A 23,398-nucleotide genomic window follows, 5' to 3' on the forward strand; every position below is an offset into this window, starting at 1 on the left:
AAAATTCATTAAAATTTTGAATTTGGTGCAGGAATAGAAAGGAAGCATATCCAGGAGGGGCAGACGGGCCTTCGGTCGAACACACAATGTTTTATTCCTTTAAAAACTTTTTTAGGGGTACCTGGGTGGCTCCATTGGTTAAGTGTCCAACTTCGGCTCAGGTCATGATTCCACGGTTCGTGAGTTCAATCCCCACGTCAGGCTCTGTGCTGATAGCTCAGAGCCTGGAGCCTGCTTTGGGTTCTATGTCTCCCTCTCTCTCTGCCCCTCCCCTCTCACTCTCTGTCTCTGAATCTGTCTCTCTCTCTCAAAATAAACATTTAAAACAATTTTTTTTTTTTTTAATTTTAACGTTTATTTATTTTTGAGACAGAGACAGAGAGAGCATGAACAGGGGAGGGTCAGAGAAAGAGGGAGACACAGAATCTGAAACAGGCTCCAGGCTCTGAGCTGTCAGCACAGAGCCCGACGCGGGGCTCGAACTCACGGACCGTGAGATCGTGACCTGAGCGAAGTCGGACGCTTAACCGACTGAGCCACCCAGGCGCCCCAACATTTAAAACAATTTAAATAAATAAAAATAAAAACGTTTTAAAACTACAATACCCACAAAAACATGGATGAATCTTACAAATATAAATTTGAGCAAATGCACTCAAACATGAAAAGGAGACTACTGCATGATTTCTATAAAGAGAAAATCTCAAAAAAAGAGATTAATCAGTGGTAGAAATCAACAGAGTGGTCATATCCCTGTGGGGAGAGAGAGGGATGTAGATGACCAGAAAGGGGCACAACGGAGCTGCTGGGGTGACAATGGGTGGGATTCTGATCTTTGCTCTAGATGCTGGTGACATGGGTGTGCTAACTTTGTAGACACCTGAGCTGCACGCTTATGATGTTTGCACGGTTCTCTGTGTAGGCTGTACTGCAATATAAGTTTCAAAATGTATAACAACAAAATTTGAAATAAATATGACAAAATGGTGCTGCTGAACGATCGCTGTATTTTCCCGATAACTTCAGTGACTGTACGAATGAAAAACCATTGAAAATACTGAATTACAACAAGGATGCCAAGGCCACTCAGTGGATAAACAACGGTCCCTTCACCAAATGGTGCTGGAACAACGTTTGCACACGTGCGAGAGGATGAAGCTGAACCCCTACCTCACACCATATACAAAAATTAACCCCAAAGGGATCGATGACTGAAAGAGCCAAAACTACAAAACTCTTAAAAAGATACATAGGAGCAAGTTTTCATGAGCTTGGATTTAACAATAAAGTCTTGGATATGACACCTAAGAGCAACAAAAGAAAAAAATAGATAAATTAGGCTTCACCAAAATTAGTAACTTCTGTGAATCAAAGAAATTTTATCAAAGAAAGTGAAAAGACAAAAAAATAAAAATAAAAAGACAACGTAGAGAGAAAGAGAAAATATTTGCAAAGCATCTCTCTGATAAGGGTCTAATAGTCACACTATATAAAGAACACTTACAACTCAACAATGAAGACAACCAAATTAAAAGGCGGGCAAAGGATTTGAATACGCATTTCTCCACAGAAGATATAAAATGGGCCAATAAGCACATGAAAATATACTCAACATCGTTAGTCACAAAGTTAATGCAAATCACAACCTCAGCAAGATACCACTTTGCAGCCACAAAAACGGCTCTAATCAAAATAGTGAAGAAGGAAAATAAAAAGTGTTAGCGAAGATGTGGAGAAACCGGAACCTTCCTACATTGCTGGCGGAACGCAAAATGGTGCAACATGACAGAAAACCATTTGGAGGTTCTTCATAAAGCTAAAAGATGGAATTATCCAGCAAGTGGGTAATGGACCCAGCAGGACCCAGCAACTCCACTCCTAAGTACATACCCCAAAGAGCTGAAAACAGATCTTCAAATCCTTGTACACGAATGCTCAAAGTAGCACCATTCCCAACAGTCAAAAGGTGGAAACAACCCAAGTGTCTTTCAACAGATGCAGCCATAAAAAGGAATGGCGTTCAGGGCGCCAGGGTGGCTGAGTCGGTTGAGAGTCCGACTTCGGCTCAGGTCATGATCTCGCAGTTCATGGGTTTGAGCCCCGCACAGGGCTCTGTGCTGACAGCTCAGAGCCTGGAACCTGCTTGGGATTCTGCGTCTCGACCCTCTTTCTCTGCCCCTCCCCCACTCATGCTGTCTCTGTCTCAGAAATAAATAAACATTAAAAAAAAAAAAAAGGAATGGAGTTCTGATGCTTACTACAAAGTGAATGAACCTGGACAACATTACACCAGATGGGTCACGTGTCACAGGAGTGCAGTTACACGAACCATCTGGCGTAGGTAAATCCCTAGAGACAGAGAGCAGAGCGGTGGTTCCGGGACTAGAAGAATGCGGGGCCACTACTTCATGGGTAGGAGGGTCCCTTTTAGGGTGACGAAGATGTTTTGAAACTTGACGGCAGTCCTCAATGCCGATGAGTTACTCACTTCAAAATGGTTCGCTGATGTCAACCTCACCTCGAGAGAGGTATGTTGAGTTCAACAAAAGCGTACACAATGAGAAGTGCATTATTACCAAGAAACGCCCCGTCTGCATACGTTAGACCTTTCCCTCTAGAGCGAGGTTAACCAGAAGCCGATCAGCTCTCCGAGGTCTTGTCCGCCTGAGGGCCTGGTATCATTTCGTCACGATCAAGAGGGTAGGAAAGGGTTAAGAAAGGGCGCGGAGCTACAGGGGCACACGCAGCCAGCCCGCCTGAGTTATTTACTCACTTGAAGTCAGAAGGAGGGTAACTCACCCGCACGATGATGCCCATGCGCTTGCTTTCGTAGGTGAAAGGGAAGATCTGTAGGATGGTGAAGTTCAGGATCTGGTCGCCAGGGGTCCTCAGCTGCATGGAAGACTGGTCCCGGCCCACCAGGGTCAGCCCCACACTTTCGGTCCACTGTACGAGGGCCACCTAAACGGGACACAGGGTTGACATCAGACACGCCGCCCAGGGTCCCGGCTCACAGGTCAAGCAAATGAACACCAGGGTGGAACTGGTGGCGGAGACGGGGCACAGGCAGCCACTGGGGCCCTGGGGAGGCTGGGCCGGCCTGCGACGGCCTCGCTCCTCCGGGCCTGCGGGCGCTCCCACCTCCCACCTGCCCTCGGCGCGGTACAACTCACCTTCTCTTCCGGGCCCAGAGGCAGGCTGCGTGCCAGGGCCGTGGCAGAGAGAACGGGAGCGGGTCCCGCAGAGGGGGTCCCACAGAGGGTCGGGAGCGACCGCGTCTGCGACACCTGCACGGAGCCCACGGCAACAGGCAGCCCCACGAGTAAGCAACCAACCGGGTAGGTGTCCACGGCCCTTCTCAGCCAGGCGGCTCTGCCCCCCGGGGGACGTGCGGCCACGTCCGGGGACACTGCTGGTGGTCGCAGCTGGAGAAGGGGGCGTGTGCCGGCACCTCCTGGCCTCCACCGTGAGGGGCTGTTAGACATCCCAACACACAGCAGAGATTTACCCCCCAGAAGACAGTCCTGCCCGCGGGTGAGGACCCCGGTCTACACGGAAGAGGAAACAGGCGCTGGAGGAAGCTACTCATTCAGCTGCCAGGCCAGGGGGGTAACCTGGAGCTGCCTGGCTCACGAGCCCGCCCAGCGCGCACTGCGCTTCCTGGGGGCGTGGCTTCCGTCGCCCCCTGGAACCTTCTCGCAGCCTCAGCGAGACTGGCTTCCCTTCAGGTCAAGGGGGGGGGGGGGGGGGGGGTGGGGGCCGCAAACTCCAAGACGGGAACCGGACTGGTCATGCAAGAAAGTGAAGAGGGCAGGGTGGGGACGCGCCCGCATCACATCCACAGGGGCGGCGACCCCATGACCCCACGATGCACTGATGGAAGAGGCTACCCCCGAGGGGGCGCGGCCCCGGATGGCCAGAGCTTCTGGTTTCTCAAGAAAAGAACAGAAATCTGGACCTGTGCCTGAGATCTCCCTTTAAATACAAACAATTACTTTGCATGTTTTAAAAGCCTGTGAATCTGCGGGCGCCTGGGTGGCTCAGTCAGTTAAGCCCTCGACTCTTGATTTCGGCTCGTCATGATCTCACCGTTCATGGGACCGAGTCCCACACTGGGCTGTACACGGACAGCAAGGACGGAGCCTGCTTGGGATTCTCTCTCTCTCCCTCTCTCTCTGCCCCTCCTCTGCTCATGCATGTGCTCCCTCTCTTTCTCAAATAAATAAATAAACATTAAAAAATAGTGATAAAAATAAGAGCCTGTGAACCTGGCCAGGGGCCTCCAGGAAGAGAAGGAAATACAAGGGGAAAAGGAAAACAACAGAGAGGGGAGCTGGGGAGGGGTTGGACAGTGCTGGGTCCCCACCCGGACTTGCCCTTCCCCCCTCCCCCACTGCCACAGGAAGGAGGCACAAGAACATGTGAAGAGCTCACGGGGTGCCCGACAGACACAGCCTAAATGACAGGGCCACCCTGCATGCCCAGCAGAGAGCCCACTGAGCTAAGAATGACCCACTCCACCTGAGTGGATATGAAAAACCAGACTCAGAGAAGCAAGCAAGGTGGGAGGCTCCCGGCTGAAAGCAGCGACAGCCTGACATGGGATCTAATCCTGGGTCTAACGGAAACGGCCAATCGCAGATCAGCTGGGGGCCTGCCCTACAAGCACAGGGGCCTAGACTGGGGTACAAGTTCATCGGCCCATCCTCGGTGGTGCCTGGCCGCACTCAGGCATCCACCCGACACAGTGTCACCGGCAGAAAGTTGAGACGTGCGGCAGGCAGAGTAACGGCCCCCAAAGATGCCCATGACCTAATCCCGGGACCTGTCAACAGGTTACCTTACACGGCCAAATGGCCTTGGCAGGGGAGATGAAGGTTAAGGGCCTGGCCATCAGGAGCCACTCGTGGATTATGCAGGTGGGCCCAATGTAATCGTAGGGGTCCTCAAAAGGCAGAACTTGCCTGGCCGCAGCCAGAGAGGAAGTTGAGGGCAGAGGGAGGGTCAGAGAGAGGAGACGGCATCGGTTTTGAAGAGAGAGGCAGGGACATAAACCAAGGAACAGGGTAGCGTCTGGCTTCTGGGAAAGGCAAGGCAACAGATTCACCCCTGGGGCCTCCGGGAGGAACAGAGGTGCCCCGGCCGACTGGTGAGCCCTGGATTGGACCTCTCACCTACAGGACTGTGATAAATTTGTAGTGTTTCCAAACAGCAGAAGTGCAGCAATTTGCTACAGCCAACGACAGGAAACGCACACAAGACGCTTCCAATTTTAATGCCCAACAAGCCGCCATTTTATTCCAAACCAAGCCCGAGAGGATGGAGTCCAGAAAAGAAAAGGTACGCCCTCCCCCTTTCTTCTTATAAAATGCAACTTTTAGGGAAGGTAAAGGAGGCAGCTTTTAGGACAGAGCAGACCTGCGGAGTGACAGAGGGTGACAGAGACAGGGGTCCCCAGGAGGTGCTAATTCTGGGATGCTTTACTATCTTTCAGCTGGGTGGTGGGTCACAAGGGGCCATCACTGTGTAAGTAACTGTGCAGTATTTCAGTGTCCCTGCAGGGGCGGAGGGCACCGAGAGTCACTTTCCCAGGGGATCACAGTTGCCCAAGCTTCTGCCTTACCAGGATGCTTCCGGAGCTCCCCCTTCCTTCTACCAAGAGATTCTGCACAGGCAGACACCTGCTACTCCGTGTTTCGGGAACCCCCAGGCTCTCCTGGGCTGCCCTACTACCCGCTGGAGCGGGGAGGGGCGGGGGGGGGGGGCACAGATCCAACCTGGGTTCTAGCTCCGCTCTGCCCTCCCATCCCCACTCCCTCCAGGTGGCTTCTTTTCCATTTCTGTCCCAGCCCTAAACATTCTGTGTTTCCATCCTTAGTGGGTTCTGCTCAGATACCTAACTGGCTTTCTGTTGTGGCCAGTAACTGGATTTATGCTGGAACAAGAGGTTTGTCTTCAAGAAACTCTACTCTGCTCGAATTATGTCAGCACAAGTCAACCAGGATTCCCATGGACTAGCTTTCCCCTCTGACAGACAGAAGATACTGTCACACTGACCTCCACCTGCAAAGAAAGGGCTAGTCTAGCAATGACTGTTTCTTGTCTTATTTGCTAATAGTCTGCATCAGTCTTTGAAAAAAACCATTCATTTACTGGTCTGAGTCAATGACTCTTTCCATAGGGCTTGTCTTACCTGCAAACAATCATCTCTCCAAGTCTAAAATGATCAGTGAAGATTGGACACACACAAAATGATCGCATCTCCACGTACACTGTTTATAGGGTGACACGTGTGATGGGCAATACTTCTATCTCCTACTTTCTCTCTCTGCACCACGGAAATATCTTCCCCATGTACCTGCATTTCTTTTCATTTAAAAAAAAAAATTTTTTTAACGTTTATTTACTTTTGAGACAGAGAGAGACAGAGCATGAACGGGGGAGGGTCAGAGAGAGAGGGAGACACAGAATCCGAAACGGGCTCCAGGCTCTGAGCTGTCAACCCAGAACCCAACGTAGGGCTCGAACTCACGGACCGCAAGATCATGACCTGAGCCGAAGTCGGCCACTTAACCCGCTGAGCCACCCAGGTGCCCCTCTTTTCATTTTTTTTAACGTTTACTTATTTTTGAGAGAGAGACAGAGCATGAGCAGGGGAGGGGCAGAGAGAGGGGGAGACACAGAATCCAAAGCAGGCTCCAGGCTCTGAGCTGTCAGCACAGAGCCCGACGCGGGGCTCGAACTCAGAAACCATGAGCTCATGACCTGAGCCAAAGTTGGACGCTGAACCGACTGAGCCACCCAAGTGCCCTTCTTTTAATTTTAAGTAAACACATATCTCAACACAACATATTACAAATACATAGGTACACACGAGCCAAAAAAAACCCCTAAGTTTACATCCTCCTTTACACACCGATTCTGTAACAAAGAAAAATTCTTCTCGAGATGCCTTCAACCGTGACTGTCAGTGAAAGGGGTTTTTTTCATTCTTGTTTTCAAGCTGCTGCTACACCGCCCCTCAAAAACCCATTTCATTGTTCTGGACAGAGGTGAAAGGCCAGTGGTAGTGGGCTTCATGGAAATGCATTAACTCCCCCAAAGCCTGCTCTTAACTACAATGGGAAGAACGCGGAACCCGGCAGTGGCTTCCAAGAGCACGTGGCAGTTCCCGCCTGGGCCAGCCCAGCCCCCTCGCCAGGGACCCTCAGGGCCGTACTGGAGGGACAGCCGGTCTGTAATTCTGAAACGGTGAGCTGATGGGTGAAATACACCTGCAGGCAAACATCTTCCAACCTCGATTTCTTCTGCAGCGAAGCCCTCGGGAGCGAAGGAACGAGCCACCACCAGGCTTGCTGCTCCCCACCCTGGGTCCAACTTCCTCATTAAAACCTCCCCGGTCTCCCTGGGGACTGGTGCCCCAGGACCTGAGCCCTACCAAGGGGGCGGGTCACTGATTCTCACCTTCCACTCTCTGGCCCACAGCGTTAATCTGAAGCTCCTTTCTAACAGAAATCCCCAAGGTCATACAGAGAAGAGACTGGTTTGGCATTGGGGTGCTCCCCGACCCTTCTCAAATGCAGCAGGAACACACATTTCAGGGGTCAGGAGAGACCAAGGCATGTCTTTGCAAAACAAGAGGACATGAAATGAGGTTACTTCTTATCCTGACGGATCCAAACCTCCGTTCGAGAGAATCACTCCATATCGTCCAATCAGAAAGGATTTGGGGGTCTAGAGTCTCATTGTCCCCAACAGCCAGAAGTCGGGGGGAGGGGGTGCTCTGAGACTTCAGGTCAGAATATCCAGAGGTCAGAGGAGCAGCAGCAAAAGAAACCCGTTAAGGTGAATGAATGAACAAGTAAATTAACTCTACCAAATGGAAACGGAGAAGCGGGCAGAAGGCCGGGGAGTGGGGGCTCCTGAGTCGGCCGCATGTTTTGGTTTGGGCTAGGAAATCAAAAGGACGGGCTGCTATGCTCCCTCCCCAAAATGCCCATCTGAAGAATTCAGGCCAGAACGATCCATGAAAGGGCTTTTTCATCATTTGTGGGTCAGCAATAAACCACCTGTGACAAGTCTTAATAATTTTCCCTTTGTACCTGGGAAACGCGTGCTTGGGAAATACGCCAGGTCAGGCTAAAAAGCCTTGAATTCTTGTCAGGAGTAGGATACGCAGCCATCGTCAGAGCGTGCGTGAATCTGGTACCTCTGGTGGCCTTCGAGAGGATCAACACCCAGACTCGAAAAGACTAGCCAGTTCGCACTAATCCAGCCTTTCAAGACCATGAATGCATCCAGAGACCTAAGGTATTCTTAATTAGGAAGCTCAGTGGACAATGCACTACCGGGGGGTGGGGGGGGGGGTTGGGGGGGGGGGTGGGGGGGTGGGGGTGGGGCTGGACAGGGAGCAGACAGGAGTAAGGCTGGCCCCATGGGGGCAGGGGTAAACTGAGGCAGGAGCCACCCCGTTCGGCCAGCCACTGCCCAGGAGAAACTAGGCCCACCTTTCCCAAGAAAAGCTGACTTTTCTATAACATTAAGTGATTTTTTAAAAAAAAAATATTGCTGCAGATTTTTATTTTATTTTATTTTTTTTACACACAGCACGGAGCAAACAAAACACTGCCCCTGTTTTATTTATGAATCTTTGGGCAGGATGGTGGTTAAAAGGCCACTCCCTGATCCAAGTTTCTTTGACCCTGTACTTGAAATTCAGGCTCCTATCACTTAATCTGATGAAAATTTAGATTTGAAAAGAAAGAATGACATCATCTCCATAAAATCTTAGCCACTCAGAAATAACTTTGCCCTTAAGTCCATTCCGGGCCAACACTAACAAGAAACGGGACAGAACCAGCCCACCGAACAGCTAATCCCAAGGGTAAATCATCTGATAAATTTTCTACAGCGTCCCTAAAACATTCCCAACACCCCCTCTCTTCTGAGCAACCAACACCCTATTTCAAGATTCTTACCCCACTGGTTAATAAATAACATTGTCGGAGTGTTTTCTCCTTAAGTTCCTGACCTCTGTTTTCTGAACTCACCCTGGGGCGAAAACAAGGCAGCAGGAGGGCAAAGCCCCACCCACCTCCTAAATCTTTCTCCCTCATTTGCACACACGTCTGAATGCAGTCATTGTCCAACAGCCCGGAGCACAGGTACAAGGAGGCATTTAAGGAAGGGCACCCCTGAGCAATGAATGTGGTCCTGGAGGGAAAAACCTCAGGTCCGCACAAGGGCTGAGAAGGCAGGACCCCAGCAAGGTCACAGGTTTGCCCTTCCCTGGGGTGGTTTTTATCCTCACTCTCTGCAACACGGTTACAAAGAAGCAGAAAGAGACACCTGGAGCCTTTTACATACACACACACACACACACACACACACTCCGAGATGTGCAGAGATTAAACCCGTCAGGCTATGTCAGGACATCAAAATTTAAGATGGACAGAAGCGGGAGACAAAATAAATAATCTGTGGTGTACCTAAGCAGCAGGAAAGAGCGTAGCCATTAAAAATCCTATCACAGGGGCGCCTGGGTGGCTCAGTCGGTTAAGTGCCTTAACCGACTTAGCTCAGGTCATGATCTCACAGTCCATGAGTTCGAGCCCCACGTCGGGCTCTGTGCTGACAGCTCAGAGCCTGGAGCCTGTTTCAGATTCTGTGTCTCCCTCTCTCTCTGCCCCTCCCCTGCTTGCTGTCTCTCTCTCTCTCTCTCTCTCTCTCTCTCTCTCTCTCAACAATAAACACTAAAAAAAATTTTTTTAATAAAATAAAAATCCTATCACAGATGGCTACTTGACAGGGATAAGACAATATATTACCAGGTGGACAAATCAAGATAGAATGTGGAATGACTAAACATTTAAATTATAGGTATGGAAGCGAGAGGAAAAATACCAAAATGTTTTTTTTTCTCTAATTGTTTACCTTTTCTATAACAAGCCTATGTTACACTTATAAAATCTGCTTCTCGCTGAGCTGTATCTTCACTGTACTTTCTTTTTCGATTTTATTTTTAAGTGATCTCTGCACCCAATGTGGGGCTTGAACCCACAACCCCGAGATCAAGAGCCGCCCGCTCCACTGACTGAGCCAGCCAGGCACCCGTTCACCATACTTTTCTATCTCCCAGCAAGGTGACACGGGCTCAGGAATGGCCTCCTTGGCAGACTCTGCCATCGATGGGGGGACCTGTGCACACAGCTCTTTGTTGATCTCTCGTGCTGTCTGTAAGAGGGCTGTTTCAAGGTCACTGGAGATCAGAGGAGAAACATACCCTTTTGGTTTGTCTTTCTAAGGACAGGACCCTGGAGAGATGGGTGGTGAAGACAAGGCACTCGGGGGGCTCCCAGAAGTTTTCTTAGCACCCAGTGTGGAAGCTTCTCCAGATGAGACAGAGGGAAGGGATCAAAAAACACACTTCACGGAGCCTGGGAGGCAAACAGACCCCGAATGCTGGCTCAGAACAGGCCAGAATAACCAGACGCTCTGGAAGCTCACCCAACATCAGCCTGAAGCTCCCAACACAGGTGCACAGCACTCAGTAGTGTTTCGTGAGCGACAAAGCACATGCGAGCCCTCCTCCCGCGGGCAGAGCAGCAGTATCGCAGTCACAGAACCAGCCCCGGGACTCGGGCTGCCTGGTTTTCGTCTCGCCAGCCACGTGGCCTTGGGGACACCCGTCAGCCAACCTACGCCTCATCCGCTAAACGGGCACCACCGCAGTAACCGTGAGCCGTAGGAGGTGCCCAGAGCACAATGCCCCTGGCACACCAAGCAGGAACTCGGCAGGTGGCCGGCCGTGTCTTACTGTCGTCAGCTCACTGACGATTTGCCCCAAATCACCCCATTAAGGAACCTTCTTGCACTGCTGGTGGGAATGCACACTGGTGCAGCCCCTGTGGAAAACAGGATGAAGCCTCCTCAAAAAGTTAAAAAGTAGGGGCGTCTGGCTGGCTCAGTCGGTAGAGCATGCAACTCTTGGTCTTGGGGTTGTGAGTTCGAGCCCTCCATCGGGCAGAGAGATTAGTTAAAAAGGAATAAAAATAAAATTAAATTAAGTTAAATTAAAAGTTAAAAATAGAACTACTTGGGGCACCTGGGTGGCTCAGTCAGTTAAGTGTCAACTCTTTTTTTTTTTTTTTTTTTTGGTCAACTCTTGATTTGGGCTCAGGTCGTGATCTCATGGTCGTGAGACTGAGCCCTGCCTATGTCAGCCTCCATGACGGGCGTGAAGCCTGTTCAAGATTCTCTCCCCGCCTTTCCTTTCGCCCCTCCCCCACTTGCACACACACACACACACACACACACACAACACACTCTCTCTCTCTCGGAAAAATTAAACGGAACTAGCCTACAACCAGTAATCACGCTACCGGGTGTTTACCCCAAAAATAAAACAACAAAAGAATATATGCACCCCTGTTATTTACAACAGCCAAACTATGGAAGCAGTCCAAGTGTCCACTGACAGATGAATGGATAAAGAAGTGATAGATGATCTATAAAGAATATCCCACTGTGTGCGCGTGTCTGTGTGGAATATGGAGTATTATTCAGCCCTAAAACAAGAATGCAATCTTGCCATTTGCAATCACAGGGATGGAGTGAGAAAGTATAACGCTGAGCAAAATAAGTCAGAGAAAGAGAAGTATCATATGATTTCACTTAGGTGCGGAATTAAAACAAAACAAATGAACAAGGTGGGGGTGGGGAGAGAGAGAAACAAGCCAAGAAGCGGACTTCTATAGAGAACACACTGATGGTTACCGGAGGACAGATGGACGGGGGTTGGGGGATGGGGACTGAGTACACTTAGGATGAGCACCACGTGGGGTCTGAAATTGCTGAAACATTATATTGTACACCTGAAACTATTACATTGTACGTCAGCTATGCTGGAATTAAAATTAAAAATTTTTTTTAATTCAAAAACTAAGTAAAATGGGGGCGCCTAGGTGGCTCCGTCAGTTAAACACCCGACTCTTGGTTTCGGCTCACATCGTGATCCCAAGGCTGTGGGATCAAACCCCACGCTGGGCTCTGCACTGAACATGGAACCCATTTGGGATTCTCTCTCCCCCTCCCTCTCCCCCTCCCACTCCCCCTCTCTCTGCCCCCACCCCTTCCCCCCCCCCCGCCGCCCACCAAAGAAATAAAAATAAAAATAAAAATAAAATCCCCCCGGTAATCAGGTCAGAATGTGGCAATTAAACACAGCCAGCAGCTGCGATGGGGGGTCTCAGGAGGCCAATGTGATGCCCTCACCTTCCATGAAAGTCAGCAGACAGGAGGGTCTTGAAATGCCATCGAGAGACGATACGAACCCACGGCAACCCAATGTTTTAGTCAACCTCAGGCCTCTACTGATGTCACACCTCAGTGATGCTCCAAGTACTGACACGATTTAAAAACAAGAGCTACTGAAAGCAAGGTACAAAAGTGAATCTGTAATCTCCAATGTGCTCTTCTTAAATTTTTAAAAATGTGTCAATAATTAGGGGGCGAGAAAAAATTCTAACATATGCAAAGAAAGATCTCTGCATGAATACTCGGATACTGGTGACAATGGGCGTCTCAGAGAAAGATGTCCAGGAGGGGGAGGCCCTGTGTAGAGGGGGCAAGATGAAGGTTTCAGGGTAAGAAAGAGACACGCTTCTCATCCTATGACACAAGCATGGGGCAGGCTTGCAGAACACCCTATACGCGATGAGAACTTGTAATTAATTGCTCTGAAATTAGTGAGCTATTCAAGGCATGGCCAAGGCATCGAGAAACTTTCAATCAAAACACACATCACACACACACACACATGTACTCACAGGGCACATGTGTGTGCACACACAAGCACCCCTACATATACACAAACACGGATACATAAACACACACATACACTTGTTGCAGACAGAAATCCAACAGGAATGTGACAGCCATGGGATTTGGTAAGGGATGTGACTTCACTCACTTCACCCTCCTTCCTTCCCTGGGCTACACGATGAATCTGCACCACAGAAACATGCAATTATGTTTCTACATAGAGACGCATGTGCTTGGGGAAAATCTATAACAGAATGTAAACTGTAATCTCTACGTGGTGGATAAAATTAACGTTTATCAACTTCTCTTTTGAATCTACATTGTTACTTTTTCTGTAATGAAGACATAAGTACTTGTGATTTCACATGCCTAAAAAAAGTTGTGTTTTGTTTTTTTCATATGAAAGAATTCCTGAAAAAGACGAACGAATGAATCGCAGGGTTGGTTCTACCTGCCTTAGGAGAGCACCTCCTTGACCATTCACGCCAAGAAACGAACTCGTTAGAAAAAACTGCATCACGACCACGACCCCTCCACCCTCTCCCACTGCACCCCACCCGTGACGCTGACAAACACCTGGGAAGTAAGTGACGGAATGCTGTCCGGGCCGGGCACCCAGGAGCACCTCTCTCTGGCCAGATAAGATCTAGTTCATTTCCGCTGGGAGTTACTGCATGGGGGCAGGCAGGGCCCAGCGCCCCTCGGGCTGTAATCAATAGCTGCATAAAGACACGGCAAGCCTTCCAAAGCAGAATGTGCACAGGAAACAAATCTAGGAAATCCTGCTTTCTGTTACAGGAAATGAATCCCACCCCAACTGGTAGGAATTATTCAGGCAGCCTCCGAACTAAAACGAGTGCTGGTCTCTATGTGGATTCCGTACACGTGACCTTGCCTAGACCGGCAATGTTTTATTGATATAGAATTTCAAAGGTGGGATTCTAGACACAGCCAAGTCGATGCGGAATCCTACAGGGATTTAGAAACAGTACAGCTTTCTGAAAGATTTTGCTGGAACTAGATTTAGCCTCCTTTCTGCCACCTGGTGTATTTATACACAGAGATTTGTATTTTCAGAAGATGCACGCTACATCTTTTGAAATAGTTTGGAAGGCAGGTCAGTAAAATATTACTAGCAGTTACACCTTTAGTTAGTAGTAGGATGACAGTTTGCTTTTTATTTTGCTTTTTATTTTATCTGTATTTTCACATAATCTGCCATAAACGCGAAATAACTATACGATAATAAATAAAGCTGGGGCGGGGGGGGGGGGGGGGGGGACTGACCTCTATGAAGACACAAAAGACCAAAAGAAAACCCCTCTTTTTTTTCCAATCACTACTCGGAATCTTAGAAAAACAAGAGAAATCTGAATCTGAGTGGAATTTATGAACAGGAGCAGAGAAGCACAAAGCATTCTGTGAAAGATTAACCCTCGTGGAAAAACTCTGCCCGGCCCTAAACCAAATATATCAAAGTTGGGTGGGAACCAGGAGCCTGGGACAGGCGTTGAAGGCCTCCCGTATGCGTGCCAATCAACAGCCAAAATTAGGAGCTCACAGGGAGCGGTACTGATCGGATCGTCATTTCTGAAACTTGTTCAAATGCCAATCCCATTAAACCCCCTCCAAGCTACTGGTCCTCCGCCCATAACTACCCAGAATCTGGCCCTCTTAGACATCTATCCAGGGATAGTGTCTCCCAGTTCCAGATGGAAAAGCAAGATCAAATAGACTAAATTCGGTGGAGAGATGATGACAGATCTGAAGTGTTTGGTTATTACAGCACAAGTCTGAAGAAACGGGTCGGATCATCCACATCCATCCTCCTCCCACCCTCCCTCGCTCTACACACAAGGCCCATCTCAGAATCTGGCCAAGGGTTGCAACATCCTTCACCCCTGGAAATCGGGTTCAAATGTCAGTGGTCACGGATGAACTGGGTGCACAGTTGTGCTGTTCCATAAACACCAAGCAGACCACAAGGGGTCGCCTTCCAGGAGCTGCAATCCAGTGCCCCCAAGAAGGACAGATGACAAGGGGTCATCCCCCAGGGGCCACAATCCAGTGCCCCCAAGAAGGACAGAAGACAAGGGGTCATCCCCCAGGGGCCACAATCCAGTGCCCCCAAGAAGGAGAAAGAAGCTACTGGACAGGGAAAGCCACATCCGAAAGTCCTTTAATTTTTGAAGTTTGGAACAGGTTCTCGTTGCGGTAACCCCGCCCCTCCCCAAACGCCATCAAGCACCAGGCTCACCGATGTTCTCGAATTAGTCTGGACCTTCGAAACACTTCATTTACCAGAGAAGCCCCGTCCCTCCCTAAAATGAACAACCAAAAACAACTGGAAGCCCTTGTAACGCTGAGGGAAGAGAAAGATGGTTTAAAAATGATTCTAGGAGGCGCTCGGGTGGCTCAGTCGGTCAAGCGTCCGACTTCAGCTCGGGTCATGATCTCGCAGTTTGTGAGTTGGAGCCCCACGTCAGGCTCTGTGCTGACACCTCAGAGTCTGGAGCCTGCTTCCGATTCTGTCTCCCTCTCTCTCTCTCTCTGCCTCTCCCCGGCTCACGCTCTCTCAAAAATAAATAAAAACGTTGGGGCGCCTGGGTGGCTCAGTCGGTTAAGCGGCCGACTTCGGCTCAGGTCACGATCTCACGGTCCGTGAGTTCGAGCCCCGTGTCGGGCTCTGTGCTGCCAGCTCGGAGCCTGAAGCCTGTTTCAGATTCTGTGTCTCCCTCTCTCTGACCCGCCCCTGTTCATGCTCTGTCTCTCATGCTCTGTCTCTCTCTGTCTCAAAAAAAAAAAATTTTTTTTTAAATAAAAAATAAAAAATAAAAACATTTAAAAAAAGGTATTGGGGTACATACACATAATTATAAAAAGCTGTCTTTAAGACTATTCAAAAATTTGGGAAAGAGGGATGATGAAATACCAAGTTTAAAACAGAGGGTATGAAACTCTATGCTAAAATTCTCTTTTCAGTTAAAAACATATGAAAAGATATTGGGGGTGCCCGGCTGGCTCAGCCCGTGAAGCATGCGACTCTTGATCTCAGGGTGCTGAGTTCGAGCCCCAGAGTGGATGCAGAGATCCCTGAGAAATAAAATATTAAGAAAGAAAAAAGATACTGGAAGATCACACATCAAAAAGTTCTCAGTGGCCTCTAGAAAATAACTTAGTAAAATGACTAAGAGTTCAGGTTCTGACAAGACGTCCCCTGGGTTAAAAACCCTGGCCCTGTCACTCAGGGGGCTGACGCGATACGATGAATCAGCAAGGGGAAGGGAAACTTTGCCGCGTTAGCATCTCTGAGAGCAGGACAGGCCAACAGCACGCGCCTCCTTACAACGCACACTGAGGACAGCGGCAACGACACAGACACGGAGCCTGCCCCGTAACTAAGTGTCAGACCCAAACCAAGGAACGTTCTACAAGATAATCGCCTGTATTGCTCAAAAGCGTCAAGGCCATGAAAGTCCAGGAAAGCCGAGGAGCTGTTCCAGATTTAAGGAGACAAGAGGTGTGACAGCAGAATGCAGCGTGTGTTCCTGGGTTGGATTCTGATGGCGGGGTTGGGGGGGAGGGAGGGGGATTCTTTTTTTTTTTTTCTTTTTTTTTTCTTTCTTTTTTTTTTTTCGTGAAGCTAAGTAGAAGCTAAGTCATGGGACAACTGATGACATTTCAATAACCCCTGCAGGACAGAGAACTGTACTGTAGCAATGTTAATTTCTGATTCTGATGAATGTCCTTGTTTTTTAGGAAAAAAAAAAATAAAACACTTAAAAGCAAAAAAAGATGGGGGGCGCCTGGGTGGCTGAGTTAGTTAAGCGTCTAACTCCGGCTCAGGTCATGATCTCAGGGTTCGTGGGTTCAAGCCCCACATTGGGCTCCACACTGCAGTGCAGAACCTGCTTGGGAGTCTCTCTCTCTCTCTCTCTCTCTCTCTCTCTCTCCCCCTCTCTGTCTCTCTCTCTCTCCCTCCTCCCCTGCTCTCTCTCTCAAAATAAATAAACTTAAAAAAAAAAAGGCAAATAAGGATCATGTCTGCAGCTGACTCTTCGAAGGTGAGAGACACTGATAAAGCACAGGTAGAAAAAAGCTAACATTGGAGGAATCTGAGTGAAGTTTTGGTAAAAGGGGAATTCTGAGTACGAGTTCTACAACTTTTTTTGTAAGTCTGAAATGATCTCCAGAATAAAAAGTTTAAAAAAAAAAAATCCAGGTGACTTTAGGCTAAATGTTTAACCTCTCTGTCCTGGATGTTTCTCTTCTGAAAATCGAGATAATAAAATTACCTCTTAGTTGCTAGAAAGATTAACTAAGATAATACACAGAAAGCACTTCAAATGTGATCTGACGGGGATCAGATGCTCAAGGAAAGTTGCCTATTGTCATCTTTTAAGAACAAGACTGCAAGTGGCCCAGTTTCTTCTTAGAGTTGTCTGAAGTGTCCAAATTTTCTATCCTGAAATGTAATGGCTTTCGTAATCATAATACAAGTTTTCTGGAAGGGAAGGAGGGAGAAGGAAAAAAGACCAGAATGTTCCCTATGCCTGAATCATACTCAAGTCAGGAAGGCAAAGAATGTATTATTTTCATACTGGCCAAGTGCTCTGCTACACGTATGCAGAGTGCTCCCATCATATGAGACCCCGGGAGGAAAAGCAATGAGGGGCTTGTTACAAAAAATAAAGATCAGCCGTGCTACGAGACTCTCTGCTCTTGAACATGGCATCAGATGAGTCCTTGAGGTCCTAGCAAAATAATGTGCTTATCACGTATAAACAACGACGTGGCTGACCAAACTTCATCAGAACGCTTTAGCGTTTCAAAGGACGCCATCGTGAAAGTCGAAAGACAGCCTTCGGAATAGGAGAAATTGCTTGCAAATCATATATCCCATAAGAGACCCTGGTCTAGGGGCGCCTGGGTGGCGCAGTCGGTTAAGCGTCCGACTTCAGCCAGGTCACGATCTCGCGGTCCGTGAGTTCGAGCCCCGCGTCAGGCTCTGGGCTGATGGCTCGGAGCCTGGAGCCTGTTTCCGATTCTGTGTCTCCCTCTCTCTCTGCCCCTCCCCCGTTCATGCTCTGTCTCTCTCTGTCCCAAAAATAAATAAAAAATGTTAAAAAAAAAAAAAATTAAAAAAAAAAAAAAAAAAAAAGAGACCCTGGTCTAGAATATACCAAAAAACCTCTTTCAACTCAACAACAAAAAGACACATAAGTAAAAGGGGGCAAAGGACACCGGAGAGAAGATACACAAATAGCCAAGAAGCACATGAAAAGCTGCTCAGCCTTCGTGGCCATCAAGGAAATGCAAATGAAAACCCCGAGGGAGATTTCACTTCACGCTCCCTAGGATGGCCAGAATCAAAAGGCCCGACAAGGACACATGATGGCAAAGGAGGAGGGAAATTGGAACCCTTACACGTGGTTGGTGGGGATGCAAAATAACGTAGCCCCTTTAGAGAGCAGTGTGGCAGTTTCAAAAAGGTCAAACGTAGTTTTGACCATACAGCCCGGCAGTCCTACTCCTAAAGATACGCCAAGAGAAATGAAGATTCTCCAAAGTTACACCAAACACTTGTGAAACAAAGGTCCGCGGTGGCAAAAGAATAAAAGAAAAAAAGGAGCAATCCGAAAGTCCATCAACTGACAAACGGATACACAAAATGTAGTACTATCCACACGATGGAACATTATTCGTGCACAGAGAGGCATGAAGGGCTGAGACGTACCATTGCATGGATGCGTCTTGAAAACAAACGCGAAGTGAGAGAAGCCAGACACACGTGTCACGTACTGTAAATTTCCATTTGTGTGAAACGTCCAGACTCGGCAAATCCAGAGAGAGCGAGCTTGGGGGGGGAGGGGGGCAGGAGTCCAGGAGAAGATATGGGATGGAGTGCCTCCTTTAAGGGGGATAAAAACGTTCTCCCCCTGATCGCGTAATGGAGGCCCGAGGCCGTGAGGATACTAAAAATAAACAGTGAACTGTAGATGCTAAATGGGTAATTGTATGGCATGTGGATTGTATCTTAATAAGGCTGATGTTTTTAAAAAAGGGAAGATGTGGATTAAACGGGACCCTTATGTGCTGGCCATCTGAATCACAAACAACACCTCTTTGCTATTTGTGTACTTGGGATGGATCTTTTTTTTTCTTCTTCTTCTTCTTCTTTCTTTTAATGAAGTACTCTGAGTATCCTCATTGATTTTTAAAAAACATTTTTTAATGTCTATTCAGCTTTGAGATAGATAGAGACAGGGGGTGGGTGGGGAAGGGGCAAAGAGAGAAAGAGAGAGAGAGAGAGAGAGAGAGAGAGACAGACAGACAGACACATACACAGAATCTGAAACAGGCTCCGGGCTCCAAGCTGTCAGCCCAGAGCCCGCCGTGGGGCTCGACCTCACGAACTGCGAGATCATGACCTGAGCCGAAGTCGGACGCTCAACCGACTGAGCCACCCAGATGCCCTGAGTACTTATAATTTTTTTGTTTATTTATTTTTTTTTTGAGAGGATGGGGGAGGGGCAGAGAAAGAGAGAGAGGGAGACACAGAATCCAAAGCAGGCTCCAGGCTCCGGGCTGTCAGCACAGAGCCCGACGTGGGGCTCGAACCCACAAACCGCAAGATTGTGACCTGAGCCGAAGTCAGACGCTCAACCGACTGAGCCCCCCGGGCGCCCCACGTTTGAGACATATCTTAAGTCTGAGAGTGTTTCCTCTAGGGGGAAGGAAGTTCTGCAGGCGTGTGAAAGTGTGTTTCCCTGGCAGGGCCGCGTCACCCTGGCTCGTGTCTGCTCACGGGTGGCTCCCCGGGGAACCCCACGCCCGGCGTGTGGAACAGAGGCGCACGGCGTCTCTCGGCGCCTCGCCACGCCTGCCGGCGGCTTACCTCGTCCGGGCTGGAGGCCTGGTACACGCGGCAGGAGTCTTCATAGCGCTTCTCAGCCTCGGCCTGGTCAGTCGCGCCGTTGGACTCGTACACGGGAGTCACGTTGTGGCAGAGGGCGATGGCCTTCACGGCCTCGTGCACACGGCTACTCATGGTCCGCCGCACCTTGGTGGTGAGCGTGGGGCCCTTCTGAGCAGGCGGGTCCTGGGATTGCTACAGGAAAGACAAAAGAACAAGGAGGATGACTGGAGACACAGAAGGGTCTAGAATGTGTGGAAGAGCAACCACGTGGAGACACTGCTTTTCTTCGCGTGGCTTCAATGCACAGCGCTCAGACGACATCTGCAGTGACACCGCGCTCAACGGCAAGTAATTTTCAGGAGCCCAATCATTTACAGCGAAACGGAGGAAAAATTACAATTCAGGGGATGCGGGTCATTCTACCCATGAACAAGTCAATCCATCTTCCTTTCGGTGGCATCAGGGCCTCTGACAGAGCGAAGCCCCCACTGCGTTGCAGGCGAGGCCGGTGAGGTCAGGGCTTCTCAAACTGGGCGCTACCAACACGTGGGGAGGATGATTCTCTATTGCAGGGGCTGTCCTGTGCTCCGTATTCTACAGACCTCAGATGCCCTCCCGTGGTCCATGGAGCCTGCCTGGTCAGCCCCTGCCCACCTGTGTAACCTCCCTTCTTGCCACGTTCCTCATCCTCCTCTCTGCTCCAGCCACACTGGCCTTTCTGTTCTCTGAACACTGCCACGCTCCTTGCTGCCTCAGGGCCTTTGCACCTGCCTTGCCCTCTGCCGGGCACATCATTTCCCAGATCTCAGCAGGGCTGGCTCACTCCATCTCATCACTGAAGGTCTCGATTCAAATGCTGCATCCTCAGAGAGGCCCTCCGCAAGAGCCCCAGCTTATCTTCCTGCCAGAAGTCATGCTTCCACGCTGCAATGCGGGATGTCGTGTTCCGGCTAAAACCGACTTGTTGACCTGACGACTCTCCCGTTAAGCCGTGAGAACAGAACTTGTCCATGTGTGTGTTATCTGTCACCGCAATCCTAGGGCCCACGGCAGTGCCTGGCACGCACCGGTATTTGAGGAGCAAATGAACAACTTTGTGTTGCTAAGGCGACGGTGGCACATCTTGCCCGCACAGGATTTTTTTTTTTTTCTATTTCCAGGAAGAAATAAATATCAAATTGGCCGACAGCAGTTCTGGGTTTTACATCACAGTTTGGGATGAAAAGAACCCCTGCAACATAGTCTTGCTCCATGGCTGAGCCCCGGAAGTCAGAGAAGTTTCGGGAGCGACTGGAGCCCACGGTCCATTAGAAACGTATTTCATCCAGCAGAAGAGAAGGGACCCGATCTTTTAGAATGAATCCCGTCTTCTACCCGTGAACATGTGGTTGCCCAAAATAGAGAACAGATGAGAAGAAAACGACTTTCATTTAATTTTTTAATACTATTTTTAGCAGTGGCATTAGACTCCTCAGGTAATTAGACAATTGCTAAATTATTCTGGTCATACAGGCACACACAGTGCTCCGGCTTCCTGCTCTGTTAACCTTTGGTGCCAAGAGGACACGAGTTTCACTTCCAGGCCAAAGGGCACTGCATGGTTACGATAATTAGGGTAATGAATCAGAACTCCAGTTTAAATGAATCATTATTTGCCAAGTGCTTTTAATTATAAAGAATTTACCTCTAAAATTATAACAAGGACTGAAGATTTACAGAAAGGTCCTCTCCGCTGGAAAGACCAAATCCAGAACGTTCTCTCTGAGCTCTGTAATTTATGTTCTAGCCACAGACGCGTGTCTTCATTTTGCCCACATTCCTCAGCACCTGGACCAAATTATTGTCTAACATCAGGGCAACAGCAAGACCTCTGACCAAGCCATCGCTTTGGCCGGCAAGGTTTGCAGATAGCGGGTTTGAAGGAAAGGACGAGCGAAGGGCGTCCTTCGCACACCTCTGGATTTTACCAGCAATCTGATGTCACGTCTGCAGAAGTCACACGCTTCCAGCAGTATTTCAAATGTGGGCTGGCACAGAGCTTTGGGGTTTTGTATCCCAGGGGAAACCAGTCTAGAGAGAGGCAGAGAGAGAAACACGGCCGCTCGGGTCTTTGCAAAGACCTCGCTGCCAGACCAGGGCACCATCTGACAACAAGTCAGAAGGCGAGGCTGATTGGCCCCAACCAGCATCACAGGGATTGGTGTAATGTCCCCACGTTCGTTCGTCTCTCTCCCCAGTCAACAATCATCCCCCTTTCCAACCAAGATGTCTCAGGGAGGAGGAATTAGAATCGCCGATTCTGAAACTGGCTTTTAATTCTCAAAGAAAAGGCTCATCCACACACCGAATGGCAATCCACGTAGATCGTTAAGGTGCTGGGAATTCCCAGGGGCTCTGCCAGCATGAGTATTAGGGCCTGGTCTTCAAACTCCCTCACGTTGCCCATATGGAAGAGTTTCACGTCGTACAGTGTTTATCTCCAGCCTCCTCCCCACAGGCCCTTTAACCCACACACATTTCTCCTTACTTAAAAAATACCAGGGGAAAATAAAAACAGATGTGGTATCCACAGAGGCTGGTTACAGCTCTTTTCGCCCTGGGGAGAAACCACCAGTCCTCTCGTGGAAGGGCACAGCACAGCTCCACATGAGGTCAGAAGCTAAAGGAGGAGTCAAGACCCCCACGTCCAAGGGCCCCTGGCCCCGGCCCTCGGGTGGGAACCTCGCACCACATAATGCTTCGAGGTCATTCGACATATCCCAGCCAACACAGGAGACACAGAGGTGAAAATGAACCATAGACCTCCATTTCTCGTTATCGATCCACGGCAGGGACGCGCCCCAGCGAGAACTCCAGTCTCTGTACCGGAGGAGAGATTAATGCAAAAACTCAATGCTGAGTCACCACAAGCATCCCTTTTCTTTCTGAAGTGCAATGAAAACGTCACCACTTACGAGCATTCGTAACACTCACGGATATTAGGAATGGGCCGCCACTGGTAAAAATACACTCACATCAAAGAGGAAGGACTCCTGTTTCGACAGCCCTGCTTCACTCCCCAAATAAAGCTCAAAGCGGAGAGCTCATTAACCTCAAAGGGCCACCCCCACAGAGACAGGCTCACACCCACTACTTCCAGATGAGTCCACGGAGGTACAGGATGATTAAGCGACTGAATAACCACAACGTTTACCCCTCAACAGACATCCTCCAGCATGACACAGGCAGCGCTTTTCAGTTTGTTGAAATTGAACCCCACAGAACACCGCGGTTCTCAACATGGGCACTTTCGCCCCTCCCCCCACCACAGGGCAATGTCCGGAGATACTCTTGGTTGTCAGAGCTGGGGGACGGGGTGCTACAGACATCTGGATGGTAGAGGCCAAGGGCGCTGCTGACCATCCCGCGACGCACAGCTCACACAATGAAGAACGATCCGGCCCGATACGTCACCGTGCCAGGGCTGAGAACCGGGGTACAAAGCCAGGGCCTGGACTAGGGTGAGGGAGGGGAGACTTCACTGTGCTAATCCAGAGCTGGATCCCATTGATTCCAAACTGCAGAACTGTGTTCATCACGGACTTCTGCCTGAATTTTTTAAATATCGCATCACCATAGGATTTATCTTGACTGCTGTGTTTGGGGTTGTTGCGGGTC

General features: G+C 49.3%; 1 protein-coding gene across 2 annotated transcripts in view; it reads right to left on the reverse strand.

The window, feature by feature from the left end:
• ATP9A (ATPase phospholipid transporting 9A (putative)) overlaps positions 1–23,398 on the reverse strand; it is a 128,343-nt gene that overhangs the window by 31,537 nt on the left and 73,408 nt on the right. For both annotated transcript variants that reach the window (XM_058685982.1, XM_058685983.1), the window contains exons 14-15: positions 19,721–19,933; positions 2,800–2,961 (exon numbers count right to left, since the gene is read on the reverse strand). In XM_058685982.1, the coding sequence (XP_058541965.1) occupies positions 2,800–2,961; positions 19,721–19,933 (375 nt within the window). The remainder of the gene's footprint in view (positions 1–2,799; positions 2,962–19,720; positions 19,934–23,398) is intronic.

This window comes from Neofelis nebulosa, chromosome 9 (assembly GCF_028018385.1).
Source record: "Neofelis nebulosa isolate mNeoNeb1 chromosome 9, mNeoNeb1.pri, whole genome shotgun sequence".
In the NCBI taxonomy this organism is placed as follows: Eukaryota; Metazoa; Chordata; class Mammalia; order Carnivora; family Felidae; genus Neofelis; species Neofelis nebulosa.